Below are 14194 nucleotides of genomic sequence, written 5' to 3'. Positions count from 1 at the left end.
TAAACATTAACAGGTATCGTAACACTGAGCCACAGGGACTTTTATACACTTTGGTGGGCTCCCTCCTTAAATGCATTTGGTCTATGTCATAATAGCAGAAAAGAGGAGGGTCAGTTTACTGGAAGACCACACGTCTGAAATAATCTGCCCTCAGAATAGAGAGAACCTTTTGTGAATACTTCCAAATTTGCCTGTTTTACTGCCCATGTCTGCAGTTTATGGGGTGAAAGTCCCAAAATATGTTGTGTATGGTTGTCTGTAAATTCTCAAACCACTCATTTGGTCTAAATTATAGTCTTGGTGCCCCAAAACAACATGAAGTTTCTTTTAAGGATGGTGATTACATTTTAGGTGTTACTTACCTCTGTTTTGTATTGTATAGATTGGTGGGTCTCATATAGTACATGAAATTGCGTCACTTGACCATTTCACAGGGGGCCTCTTGTTTCCATTGCTGTAAACAGAAGCAGGATTGAAAAATGTGAGTGACTTGCTTTGGTACTAGTGGGTAGCACCAGGAAAACTTGCTTTTACACCTTCACAATTGTTGCACTTTCCATTTTGATCCCATCTTGGCAAATTATTGTCTTGTTGTTCCTTGCAGAACTATGGAAATCCCTTTTACTCTTTGGTCCCTAACCAGACTGCGTGTCTGCAGCCCAGTCTCCAGCCTTGTTAATCGTTACGTCTCCGTAGAGCAGCAGCTTTCCTGTCAATCATCACCACAGTGGTAGTTTTGTTCCTGGGCCTTTACCCCCCCCAACCTTCCCGTCAGAACCCCTTAGTCTGAGCAACAAAGGACAAAAGAATGACAGATGGGTGAAGGTCTCTCACAAGGAAATACAGTATAGAAGGTGTGTGCTATAGAGGCTGACAATGACCACATTCAGCTATATACAATGCAATGCCTTGGACTGCAAACCCTGCAACTTGTCAGAGGAGACTGGCGTCAGGCCGGCATGGCCTCCTACATACGTCAGCCAGCAGCCACTACGAGCCAGCGGTAATCACAAAGTCATGGAAGACACTCTATTGACTGGAACTACATAAAGAAAAGAAAGTCAAAAGAGAGAAGTAAAAATAAATGGGGGATGTGGACAGTTCAACAACAGGGAGAAACAAGAGAGGGAAACAAGAATGACCATGATCAGAGGTAAATAGAAACATCTTTTCCTTTTGACTCATCCCATCATCTACACCACGTGTTGCTGGGCCATGAGGATCCATGTTCCCTCTGCCTGACTCCTGATCAACCCAACCGTGCGCTCATCTTTTGCGTCTGCTAGTCGCTTTGTGAGTGTGTTTATTTTAGAATGTGACTCACACTTCCTGTGCTCTGCCAGTGAGGCAGTTCTATGGAACAGCAGGACCTCCTTTCATTCCCAATTCTCTTTCTCTTTCTCTTTCTCTGCCTCTCTCTCGCGTTGCATTGCTGATAGGCCGAGCCTGTGCTCTGCGTAATGTGGGGGTTTGCTTGAATGGATGCCATTCCGGAATTCATTTACAGATGCAGCACAGTGGCACTCTGGCTCAAAGACTTAAACGAGGCATGTTCATGCGTGCTCTGGGTTTGCCACTGGAGAAAGAAGACTGCTGTTTTATTTTTTTTTGCTTGTTCACCGCTATGGTTAGATAACATTGCTGATAAGAAGTCATAATTTCCCTCTAGGGTTTTGCAGTGCAGGGGAAAACCCAATGTCAGACCCATTTGTCATCCTACCTATCAGCAGTAGACTACTATTGGTGAATGTGGGCGAGACACAGCAGCAGATGCTTCTTCTCTTCTTCTTCTTTTCCTTTCGGCTTTTCCCTTCAGGGGTCGCCACAGCAAATCAGTTGCCTCCATCTAACCCTGTCTTCTGCATCCTCTTCTCTCACACCAACTACCTTCATGTACACTTTCCTCCTCTCTTTCTTCGACGAACAGTAGTCCAATTTCCAACGGCACCCCGTAGGTCAACAGCACCGATGGCGGTTGTTGTTAACCCGGGCCTAGACCGATCTGGTGTGGAAGTCATAGGTTTGGTTCGCATGTTTGATTTTGCAAAAGTTTTACGCCGGATGCCCTTCCTGACGCAACCCTCTGTATTTGTCCAGGCTTGGACCGGCACAATAAGACACTGGCTTGTGTCCTCTTGTGGCTACATTAGAGTAGCAGATGCTCCTGTCCTGAATCTACAGATGCTCGTTCTCAGTTTTCACGGTGGACGCTTCTTTTACGATTACAGAAAGAGTGATGACATTTCTATGAGATCTTACTCAGGCTACGGGAATAAGAGTCACTTTTAGTTGCTTCCGCATATTCTTCCTCCTCTTCCCTCTCCTTATGCATTTGTATAGTGTTCCCCCCCTCTGTCTCTGTGTTTCCATCACTCTTTTTTCCTCACCCCCAGCCTCTCCCTCTCTCGACAACACACCCACTCAAACAGTCATATCCGCTCTCAGTCTGTGGCTCTCCCTACATGTCTCACAGTGTCTATGAAGCGCCTCTGAGGGGAAGACCAGGCTGCTGTCAGGTAATCTTAACACTCTCTCTCTCTCTCTCTCTCTCTCTCTCTCTCTCTCTCTCTCTCTCTCTCTCTCTCTCTCTCTCTCTCTCTCTCTCTCTCTCTGTCTCTCTCTCTCTCTGTCTCTCTCTCTCCCTCTCTCTCTCTCCCTTTTTAAATCCTTCTCCTTCCTGTATTTTCTCCGTGCTCTCTAACTTGCTGGAATCCCAAATGTGTGACTTAACTATTTGAAGTGTTTTGTTGTCGCTGATTTGACATTTGGGTTCTTTATGATCTAGCAATTTAGCACCCAAAGGCCTATTTTTAAGCAAGATAATTTAACTTTTTGCACCTGTGAAAGTCAAATAAAAGGCTTTCTTTGTAGGTAATGTTCCACTTTGTTCCTAAGTTTTAGATTGTCAAAGACAGGCATTGCACTATTTGGGCATTAAATGTCATTAAAATGGAAGTGTTTCCCTTGTGGTACCTGATTCCTGCTGAATTCCTGAGAGGAAAACTCCCACTTGAAATTCATTCTTATTGTCCTTAGTTTATTGAAATTTTGTGGAATTTCTTTCATATCCGAATGGAGGATCTAGGGATAAGACCAATCTCCAATCACAGGTAAACCCATATGACATAGATTCTGGATCATAGTTAAATTTCCTAAACTGAAAACCAATGATATGATTTCCATCCCTGACGTTGCTGGCTGCAAATGAAGTGAAACTCTCCAACCTGCAATCCAATCCAAGTTGTGGTCAGTTTGGCTTTACATTTCATTAAATCAACAAAAGACTAGATTTTCCACTGGCAGTGTTATTATTGAACCTCTGTCTACGATTCAGCACGTTGAGGTGTGCATTATCCAGCTCTGCCATAACACTGTTTGATTTACAAGTATTGACCTTCAGTTCATAGGCTTGTGTTTAATCAAAGTGAACACTACATTGGTTGTGAACTGCCAGTCTTATCAAAGGCCTGTGAAATCCTTCTCTACACCCTCTCTCTTCAGAGGTACAGCCATGTTGATGCATCCCACTCAGCGCTGAGAGAGAGTTAGGGAAAGCTGTGGTATTTGGTGTTTTTCAGACGGTGTCTTCCTCAGCGTGTGGCTTTTATTGACAGTAGTGACTTCCGTTGGTTTGTGTGACTCTTGGTTTGATGCTCATTCTGGCATCTGGTTGTATGGACAGGGTTTCTTTTCCAGTCAAACAAAAAACAAAATTGTTTCTGTGGTTCTGTGATTGCCTAGTGGGACTCACTAAGATCTGGGGCAGGGTTTGATTGGCAGCTCAGCGTTTACTGGTGGTGGCAGGGAAAACACTGTGATTTCGTTTTCCATTTACCTTATACTTCAGGAATGCTGTAGAGGCTCTTGCGCATTATGAAATGTTCTATTGTTTGTAGATTCTGACTGTTGCAGCGTGACTGTCACAAACAAGAATGTGTGTATTTAACAGCTGCAAAATCAACCTGTTGACACTGAAAGAGGTTAGATGTCAAGGGTCATGCCAGCTTGGTAAAGCATGCAGAATTCAAGCACTTTCCCTCCTCACTTCCTGCTGTCAGTGCACGTATAGTCAGAAAGGATGCTGGGAGTTAAATTTAGACCTCCAGCTTCTTCTCCATCTGCCCGTTGCTCAGAGTGACTGGTTTCCATGGGAACCTGCACCAGGCTATTGCCAGGAAGAGAGAACGAAAGGGAGATGGTGTGTGTGTGTGTGTGTGTGTGTGTGTGTGTGTGTGTGTGTGTGTGTGTGTGTGTGTGTGTGTGTGTGTGTGTGTGTGTGTGTGTGTGTGTGTGTTTGTGTGCGTGCGTGCGTGCGTGCGTGCGTGCGTGTGTGTGTATGTGTATCTGTTTGGGGAGTAGGACATACTTTTTTTTTTAAACCACTTAAGAAGGTTTGCTTTTTTTGTCAGGGCACAAGGTAATTTCATGTTTACCCCATATTTGTATACATTTATTTTCCACTGCATGAGAATATCTGGTTCCTGATGAGCAAATGGATGCAGTCTGCCAGCTATGCTCTCCTGTGCTGCTCACTGAGCAGGAGTTGAGGGTAATACTGTATCTGTTTTATAGGGTTTAAAAGTGTGACTGATGGACTCAATACACACAGCAGAGATAACTGAAGGCGTGTGTGTGTGTGTGTGTGTGTGTGTGTGTGTGTGTGTGTGTGTGTGTGTGTGTGTGTGTGTGTGTGTGTGTGTGTGTGTGTGTGTGTGTGTGTGTGTGTGTGTGTGTGTGTGTGTGTGTGTGTGTGTGTGTGTACTATTATGTGTGTCAGGGCTCCCTCAGGTATCTGCATCAGTGCCTGTTTCTGCTGACAATGCTTACACACACATTTTTGCACACATTTCTCACTCATTCCCCTCTCCCCGAGGATCACTCATTAATCATATTTTAGGCACAGACACCAGCAGCTAGTTCATGCAAAACAAAACAGCATGAAACTGTTCTGTGATTATCATACAGTCTATCTTCACCCATTATCATGGGTGAAGATAGACTGGGGATTTGGAAGAGGGGGTAAAATTCTCACAAGTTTGATTCTTTGCAAACTGTTACTAATAGTTTGTGTTTTTTTATTACACATCATTCAAAATAGTGTAGAGTAAAACAGCTTCGTCAGTAACTTCCTGTTCATACCCAAGCCAAATAGAGCATGTTGAAACATCCTTAACAAACCATTATCAGTCACAATCTGTGTTTCTAATGCAATGCCTCATTATCTTCTTCATTCACTCAGAAAGTGATAGGTTCTAATGCTGCAGTACTGCATAAACCCATTTTGCATTTATTTATTGTGTTGTCATGGGTGCAGTAAATAGTAAAGTCATCTCTGAGGAATGAGGCTGCCTGGAAAGGAAACCTCTTGTCAAACAACAGGAGGATCAGTTCACTGGAATCAGGGTAGGACACCTTAGGGCACCATTTGCAGGTTTGGTAGATCTAAGTAAATGTAGTGCTGCTTGTGCTTTAGTTGCCATCGCTCTGGAATGTGGAGTACTATATTCCATATACGGACAGTGTGCACGTTTGGGTCTTTCTGGCAAAATCCTGAATTTGAGTTATCCTGCTCAGACCTGGGAGTGTAGACCGCCATGATTAATGTAAGGAATTCTCTCACAACCTTAAAACCTTTAATTGCGCTGTTTAAGGCTTGCATCAACAGCTTTGCCAGGGATCATAAAACTTAAACTCTGGAAAATCTCTGGATAATCAAGTCCATGATCAAAGGCATTCATCACACAGGAGGTGAGGCAGACAGAGTGCTTTCTCTCTTGTGCGGATTTTCTGTTTTCTGTATGTTATCCTTCTTCTACGTATCCAGATGGATGGAATTTCTGCCCAGTTCCCCCACATCTATTTAATGGGAATAACCAATGTCACATCTCCTCAAAATCCAGTAGATGACAGGCAATGAAATTTTAGTCTTGCTCTCAGGTAGCTTTAATGGTGCTTATTTCCTAACTACTCGATTCAGTCTGCTTATTATTTACATTTTAAGAAACATTAAAACTGAGGTAAATATCATTTCAATTTGCTCACTGATGTAGGTATCTTTTTCATAGCTACATAGACACATTTTCTAGTTTTCTGTATGGCTCAGGTGTGCAACAAGCAACATGCCTTTGTCAAAAATATGATGTTAATAATTTATCAGCACCATTCTCTCCCTAATCTACCTTATTTACTAGTAACTCCAAAAAGAAAATTGTTTGGATCAAGAGCTCAAGGCACAAAAAGTGGAATCTCGTATATAAGTCTTGATGAGTTGAAAGTCAGTCAGTCATCTTCAGATTACCACCACTGTATCCGCCGCAGTGGGTCACGGGGAGCCGGAGCCTATCTCGGCGGCATAGGGTGTGAGGCAGGGGACACTCCTGGCATGACGCCAGTGCACCGCGGTGAGTTGAAAGTTTTTTTGTTAAAACAAGAAACGGGGATTTTAATGGTGTTGATTTGGTTTGCCATACTGCCTAATTACTGTGTTGATGGCAAAAGGTTGCCATAATCAGAGTGTTGGTCTTCTTAACACTCTCAACAGAAAGACAGACCACAGCAGATGTTAGGGAACACGGAAGCATGGAGTTTTTGTCAAGTTGTTTCCAATAAGGAAAATGATTATCCTTCTTTTTTCTCCACTGTAAACTGGCTCTAATGAAGGCTGACTGTGCAGAGTGTTATTTTAGACACATGGAGAGAGCAAAAGTGTGACTCATTTTTAAAATCTGTCAGCGCTGCCTTGCCACCACTGGAACATGAAGCTGCGTTTTTCTGCTGGTCCTATTATTTCAGACACTGGATCACTGATTCAGTTGCTCCTCCTTTCTCTCTCACTTCTCATTTGCTCCTGTGCTTTGTCTTTCTCCTATTTCATATGCATATTTCTTATATCACACAAAATCTATGTATTTTCTCTCCAATGCTTCCTTTCAGTAACTGTATTTTCCCCACCAGTCTCTCTAGATAGTCTGTTCTACTGAGCATGGTCTTGTCTATCAGAGACGTTACACACTGTGTACACCACAGTACACCATCAAAAAGATCGACAGCTGACAGTGAGGTGAACATCCATGCCATCCTCCTTCAGTTAGCTCTGATCATCAATCTGACAGGCTGTTGGATGGAAAGTAGTGTCAATCCCTTCGATGGCGATTGATACTAACACAGAGGATTTCTGTTTTACCTTTTGTTTCAATGGTCAGTTAGACTTGATTCATTGTAAACACAACTCTGTGGCAGTGAGTATGTCAGAGATATTACAATAGATACATCTTGTTAAAATGTGCACCCTTTCTCAAGAGGCTTCCTGTCAGCAGCCTATCTTGGCCCCTCTTAAACACTGCACCCTGGTGGCTGTGTAGTTGCTAGTCAATGTGAAGGGCTTTGTCTGAAATTCAGCCACTGTCAGGTCACTTTATCCACCAGGAAACAGCACCTCTTTCTTTACCACCATCAGCTTTCGTGCCTGATAAAATAAGCATGTAATGTTTTTTTTGTTTTTTGTTTTTGTCATTTTCACTCCATTGACTCCTGACAATGTGGCCTCCTCTTTGGGGCGTGTTGTATGGATGTTGCCTTTTTCAAATATTTCTTTTTTGAATATAAAAGTTTTTAGTTTTATTTAAATGTTAATTAGATTCAGAAGTGTTTCTACAGTCTGTGGTTATGCACACATACCAGATGCCTATCTGCCCAGATCACTATGTCTTTTAATAGTGTTATAATAACAGTGACCAAACATTTCGAAATAGATTTATTGTAGGTGTGCCTCTGTATCTTGAATCACTGCAAATCTTCTACTTCAAAAGAGTTAAAGCAGGGAAGACATGCTGCCAAGGTAGTTAACTTACTCATGTTGTCATAACAATGACCTCAGTCAGCACAACACCAGTGAATGTAATCCAATAGTGTGATACATTGGGCAGTTTTAGGGAGTTAATGTTGTATGATTTTGGCGTTAGCACAACTTTCTGTCAGATGTCGTGGCAGGTGTGTCCCTGTACCACCTGCTGTTGTGATATTTCTGTTTTTATTGCAAAGTGAGGATGGAAAAAAAGAGACAGAATATTGCTACAGCACTAGATAGTCTTACATTCTGTCAAGTGTAAATGTAAAATATGCTAAATTGTTGTCATTGTTAAGAACAAAGTATGCATTAACATACCATACATAAATTGGACATGTTTTTGTAGTATTAATATGAGTAAGGACATAATAATCCTGATCTCTCTTGATGTGTAATGTTCCCTGCTATCGTGGGAAGTAGATTTATTATCTAGTTTCATCTTTCTGTTTTAGCAATACTCATCCTCCGCTTCCTTTCTTTGAAATATTGTAATCCATTCCTTTCCAATTCAGAGGTATTTGTGTTTATTACTTCAGTTCTTTCATTCATTTTTTGTATCCACATATCCTATGTAAACTCACTTGGAGAATTAAGCCTATCCCAGATTACCTTGAGCATGAGATAGGATACAACTTGGACAAGTTTCCAGTCGACTGCAGGTCACAAAGAAAGACAAAAACAAAAGTCACACTCAAATTAATGCCCACGGTTAAAAGTGCCAATTAACCTATAATTCGGGTTTTTAGTGGTGAGAGTAAGCCAGAGATCCCTCTTGAAGCCCAGACAGACACCAGGATGTTGCTAAAGATTGAAAACTGAAAAGCAAAAGGTGCTTGTTCGTACGAGGATTCAATTGTGTGAATGATTATTTGTGCTAAGAATCCCGACATGTAAAGAGTTTTTTTCCCCGAAGAAAATTGTGCCACATGTAGAAAAATACTTACTACCTTATCTTTTTCTTCTTTTTTCAGAGACATTTTGAGGCTGAATGGTCCACACTTCTCAAGATCAACAAAGTAGAGGCAGAGAAGACCTTGTGTGGGCTGTTGGAATGGCTAAGGCTGGACAGAAGCAGAGCAGCTTTAGACAAAGAGATGATTTATGTTTACCTGAATCAATGCATCTCCAGGGCACCCTTTAATGATGCCTCATTTGATTGTCTTGAATAACTATTGGCCCATACTAAAAAAGGCCAGCTGTTGTTATTTGCAATTTAGCCAGTTGGTGTTCCCTTGCCTCTGACCTCTCTGCTGCCATGCGGTTAGCCCCATGAGGCTCCAAGAGCCCTTCCTTGTGTGTCTTTAAGGCCTCCTCCTCACTCTATGGAGGCTGGGCCCAGCCATCCGGGTGATGGGGAGCGGCCTGGAAGGCAAGAGCAGCAGCATGTTATAGCTGAGACCTCAGCAGGATCTTGTCCACTTCAGCAGCCCCAGCAGCCTTCTAATTCTCGACCTGTACACAGAGCTTTGGGCCGCCTGCAAAATCGGCAACCAAAAAACACAGACCTACTTCGGATACAACAGCAGCAGGCTGTAGCATGGCAATGTTCAGACACTCCAGGTCCCTCAGGAGGCAGCTTCTTCTCTACTGTTTCCTCGTCAATGTCATCCCTCCCTTCTACGTCCTCAACTCGAAGTGAGCATGGTCAACGACTCCCATCTCAGTCCATCCAAGAGGCTCATGAAGGGATCAGCTCACCTAGAAAAGGGGAGAAGAAACCTCAAAAACCAGGGAAATATGTATGCACTTACTGTGGCCGACCATGTGCCAAGCCTAGTGTTCTTCAGAAACACATTCGCTCCCATACAGGAGAAAGACCCTACCCTTGTGTCCCTTGTGGTTTTTCTTTCAAAACCAAAAGCAACCTGTATAAGCATCGTAAATCCCATGCCCATCGCATTAAAGCAGGCCTGGCATCCAGTCGTGATGAACCCAGTTTGAGTGGACCAGAGGGCAGTGTTGTTGGAGAAGACCCTGAAGAACACACAGAAGGAGAAAGCACTGAGTCTGAAGAAGAGACTGGACAACACAGAAAATTCCCCTCTAAGGAGATGTTGGGCCAGCAGAGGAAAGGTGGTAAGGAACTGCTGGGAAGCTCAGAGGAGTCCCAGAGACCTGAAGACTCCCAGGCCATCAAGCAAAGACTGGCACTCAGGCTTAGTGAAAGGAAACGTGCCCCAATGACTTCTCCAGATGACCATCCCTCCTCCCTCTCCACCTCCACCTCATCCTCTTCCTTGGGCCCTGGCAGTAAGGGCAGCACAGAATCCGGCTATTTTTCTGGATCAGGCAGCACTGACTTGTCCCAAGTTAGCCCCCCTAGTGCCAGTGCCAAAACCTACGCAGAAATTATTCTCGGGAAATATGGACGGCTGGGAGGGCAGCAGCGCAGTCCCCATCCACAGCAGCCTCATTCTTCGCTTTCTACCACAGGAATGGAGGATAAGAGTATTCCCTTTGCTGTACCCAAAACCCAAGTAATAGAACACATTACCAAGCTTATTACTATCAATGAAGCAGTAGTGGACACCAGTGAGATTGACAGTGTAAAACCCAGACGCTCCTCTCTGTCCAGGAAAAGCAGTTTAGAGTCAATCAAATTTACAACCCCTAAAGAACCCTACACATTTGATCCAAAAGGAGAAGCCCCTGGCCCCAGTGGTTTAGGACTCCAAGATAATCCTGAGGCAGATCCAACAGGTACCCATGAGCTGCCAGCAGTACCTCTGCTCAGAAGCCAATCATTGCCATCACCTACCAGCCAAGGCGAGCCTCTTTCCTCTGGCACCATGTCCCCCAGAGGATACCGTCTCTGCCAGTCATTTGATGAGCAGCAAGCTGTTGTAGCAGAAATGCGGGTTTGTCATGCCCAGCGCATGCTGAGGCGACAGCCAGCCATAGAAGTTCCTCTAGGAGCTGAGCTACTGCTGGAGGAAGCCAGCCCCACCTCTTCAACTCCAAGCAGAGGTGCTGAACTAGCCAGACAACCCAAACAAAAACAGCAAACCCTATTTGAATGTGAACCTTGTGGGGCTCAATACCAACACAGTGAAGGTTATGAAGCCCACCAAAACATATGCCCAGGCCAGCAAACACTTCATAAGAGCACAGATTCAAGCAAAACCTGCAGGGAGGATCGCCCTCAAATGATGATCCACTATAAGTTCCGAGCACTAGCCATGGCAGTGAGAAAGAGGAGGAAAGAAGAAAGTCTGGAGGAAGATCCTCCCAGCCCTGGATCTGTACCTACATCAGACAATTCTGCGGGCTTCATCCCTGTGCTAAATAGACCAGAGCATAGCCAGGCCCTGTCAGGTTTGTGTTTGTATTTATAGAGTATCTAGTAAAATCACACAATTTTTCCTATGTCAGCAACAACCCAACAATCTTTTAATGTCTGTGAAATGTGAGTAGTTCATGAAAACTTAGTCAGAAGGGAACATCATTATCTTCATCAATGATATAAAGCAAATAGAGAAATTACCAAAGTTACACTGCACCGTAGACATAAGAAAGAAATGATTTTTTTTGTTGTCATTCAAAGCCGCAAACGAATACAAAGTAATTGTAGCTAATTTGTTTCTTTTGTTTATTACAAGGTGTTTCTCTACAGACTGAGCCCAAACAACAACAGCAGCAGCAGGACAGGAAGGGTGTGTCTGTCATCCAGCACACAAGCTCTTTTGAGAAGCAAGAGAATATATCCATGGAAAGTCAAGAACCAGACGTCCGAGAGAGTCAGCAAACACAGCAACCCCAGCCAAAACCATCACCCTCTACATCTCGCCTCATCCGCCAGCCAAACATCCAAGTGCCAGAGATCCTTGTTACTGTGGAACCTGATGCTGATATGCCATCCGTGTCACCACCAGTGACAGCATCCTCATCCAAGGTACATACAGTGACTATTTTAAGAAACTTTTGGCTATATATTTTTGGAAATTTTATCAAATTTGACTACCTTTGAGGATGGATTTCAGCTGTTTTTCATATAAAAGGGTCTTATATTACTAAATCTTTTAAATAAATGTAAACCATTGATTTAAAGGATTCAATTTTGATATCAATCTGTGTTTTCTCTTTAAACAACCAAGAAAATGTTTAGCAGGTTAGCAAAGTGTCTTCATGTTATGCACAATTTTAAATTGACTACCTATCTATCCTAGGAGGTCGAGAAAGTGGAGGAGTTCCAGTGGCCTCAACGTAGCCAGACGTTGGCCCAGCTCCCTGCAGAGAAGCTGCCACCAAAGAAGAAGAGACTCCGCCTGGCAGAGGCAGCCCAGTCCTCTGGGGAGTCAAGTTTTGAGTCTGTGTCTTTGCCTCGCAGCCCCAGTCAAGAGAGTAACATCTCCCACGCTTCAAGCCTTTCTGCTTCTTTTGATGACACAGCAAGATCAGAGTCAGCTGTCTGGGCTTCTAGCAGCCAAAGTTCCCAAATGTTGATGGTGCCAACTGTTCTCCATCAACACCACCAAAGCCACAAGGAGATGAGGCGCTCAGCCTCAGAGCAGGCTCCAACCAATCCCCAAAAAACAGAGCAAATCTCAGAGACAAGAAGTAAGTCCTTTGACTATGGGTCTCTGTCAAGTCAGCAGTCTGCATCTTCCTGGAAAGAGAGGAGAAAGTGTCTCCTTGTGAAGCATGCCACCTTAGGGGAAACTGAGCAAGAGGAAGGTTCGAGCATTAGTCAGATGTACAGACCAGAGAGTCCAAAGCCTGGGCCTTCCCGCACAATCCATCCTCCACTATACTCAACAGATGCAAGCCCCCAATTCAACCTGGAAGCCACAAGGAAAGCCTTGCAGCACTTACAACCACAAATCTTCTCGCCTTCCCAGGACATAGTCCCTTTGCATCCCAGAGGCCACCAGGGATTTTCCCAGTTACTCCCTGTTACCACAGCTTTCTCTGAAATATTGTCCACTCAAATTATGCACAGAGCTTTCCTGCATTCACAGACAGGATCTTCACCCATACAGATACACTCAGCACAAATTCACATGTCAGAACGGTTAGGAATACCATTCCATCAGCTTCCTGCTCTAGATCCTCTCCAGTTTTCATCCAGACCAAGAGTTGGTCAATCGCTAAACTTACCCTTTCCTCCAAGAGTTACTGCACACACTTCTTCTCCTTCTGCCACAGACAGCAGACCCGCCATCTCCTCTAGATCTTCTGCTCTTACCCATCAGTCACTTGTAACCTATGACCACCCACGTCCGGTAATCGCCACATGTCTGACACAGCTTACACCAGTAGTGTCCATTGTAGTACCAGTGCGCCTCCAGACACATTTACCTACATATGCTAGTGCCATGTACACCACCTTGTCCCAGATGTTGGGTTCCACATGCTCACAGGAACCCGTCTGTTGCACTGCAATGGTCAGTATGGGTCAGGTGGAGAGGGACAAGTTGCAAAGGTCTTATCTTAAGGTCCCCAACCCAGACATTAAGAGTATTCTTCCCCTTTCCTTGCCCAATGAGCTAGCCTCAGGATCTGGAGACTCGTATGGTCCACTCGGTGCTGGAGGAAGTAAACGCATGCTTTCACCTGCAGCCAGTTTAGAACTGAGCACAGAGGCCCAACGTCATCAAAAAAGGGTAAAAGAAGGGGAAGAGGAGCAAAAGCCAGCAGAGGAGGAGGACAAAGAAAAAGCCACTGGGAGAAAACTGAAAGAAAGTGAAAAGAAACATACAAAGAGGACAGAGATAGTAGTGGAGGGACAGCAGAGGCAAGTGCCCAAGTTACATAATCATGAGGAGAAGAGGGAAGAAACTTCATCTGAAAACATTAGTAAACAAAAGGAGGAGGTGTCACTTGTGAAAAATTGTGCTGGAAAATCAAGTACCCCTACATATCCCAGCCTTCATACCACAACCTCAGTGAACTGGTGCTACCTGAACTATGTCAAGCCCAACCCTTCTGTCCTGAGGGAACCACGCACCTCAGTTTATTCTACCTGGAGCATCAGCGCTCACAACCCAAACCTGCCGGGACTTAGTACGAAGGTAGCATTGTCTCTGTTGTGCTCCAAACAGAAGTACAGCTCAGAGACGTACACAATGGCCATGGCCCCAAACCAGGCTAAAAGCCAACTGGCCTCTGCCCCTAGCAGGATCCAACATGTGTCAGAGGTAAACATAAACTCAATATACAATCTCTAATTATTTAACTGAGAACCCTCTGATAATGATATTATTTAATGTGCTTGAATTGTCTCACAGGAGTTTTGTACATTAAAATCAGTTTTATGAATACGAATCAATGTTCACTGTTCATACGAAGCAGGTCAGGACTATTCGCTTTAATTATGACAGATCTAAGCACCTTGCGACAGCGATGGGG

The 14194-nt window shown here is 44.0% G+C and overlaps 1 protein-coding gene across 1 annotated transcript in view; it reads left to right on the top strand.

The window, feature by feature from the left end:
- The window catches only part of LOC137600982 (transcription factor HIVEP3), a 43198-nt gene that overhangs the window by 21694 nt on the left and 7310 nt on the right, over positions 1–14194 (top strand). The window contains exons 2-4 of the mRNA XM_068322927.1: positions 8818–11161; positions 11446–11738; positions 12013–13983. Coding sequence (XP_068179028.1) covers positions 9169–11161; positions 11446–11738; positions 12013–13983 — 4257 coding nt within the window. The 5' untranslated portion in view covers positions 8818–9168. The remainder of the gene's footprint in view (positions 1–8817; positions 11162–11445; positions 11739–12012; positions 13984–14194) is intronic.

This window comes from Antennarius striatus, chromosome 9 (assembly GCF_040054535.1).
Source record: "Antennarius striatus isolate MH-2024 chromosome 9, ASM4005453v1, whole genome shotgun sequence".
Classification (NCBI taxonomy): Eukaryota; Metazoa; Chordata; class Actinopteri; order Lophiiformes; family Antennariidae; genus Antennarius; species Antennarius striatus.
Note: the sequence above shows the minus strand (reverse complement) of the source record. Positions and strands in the feature narration are given on the sequence as shown.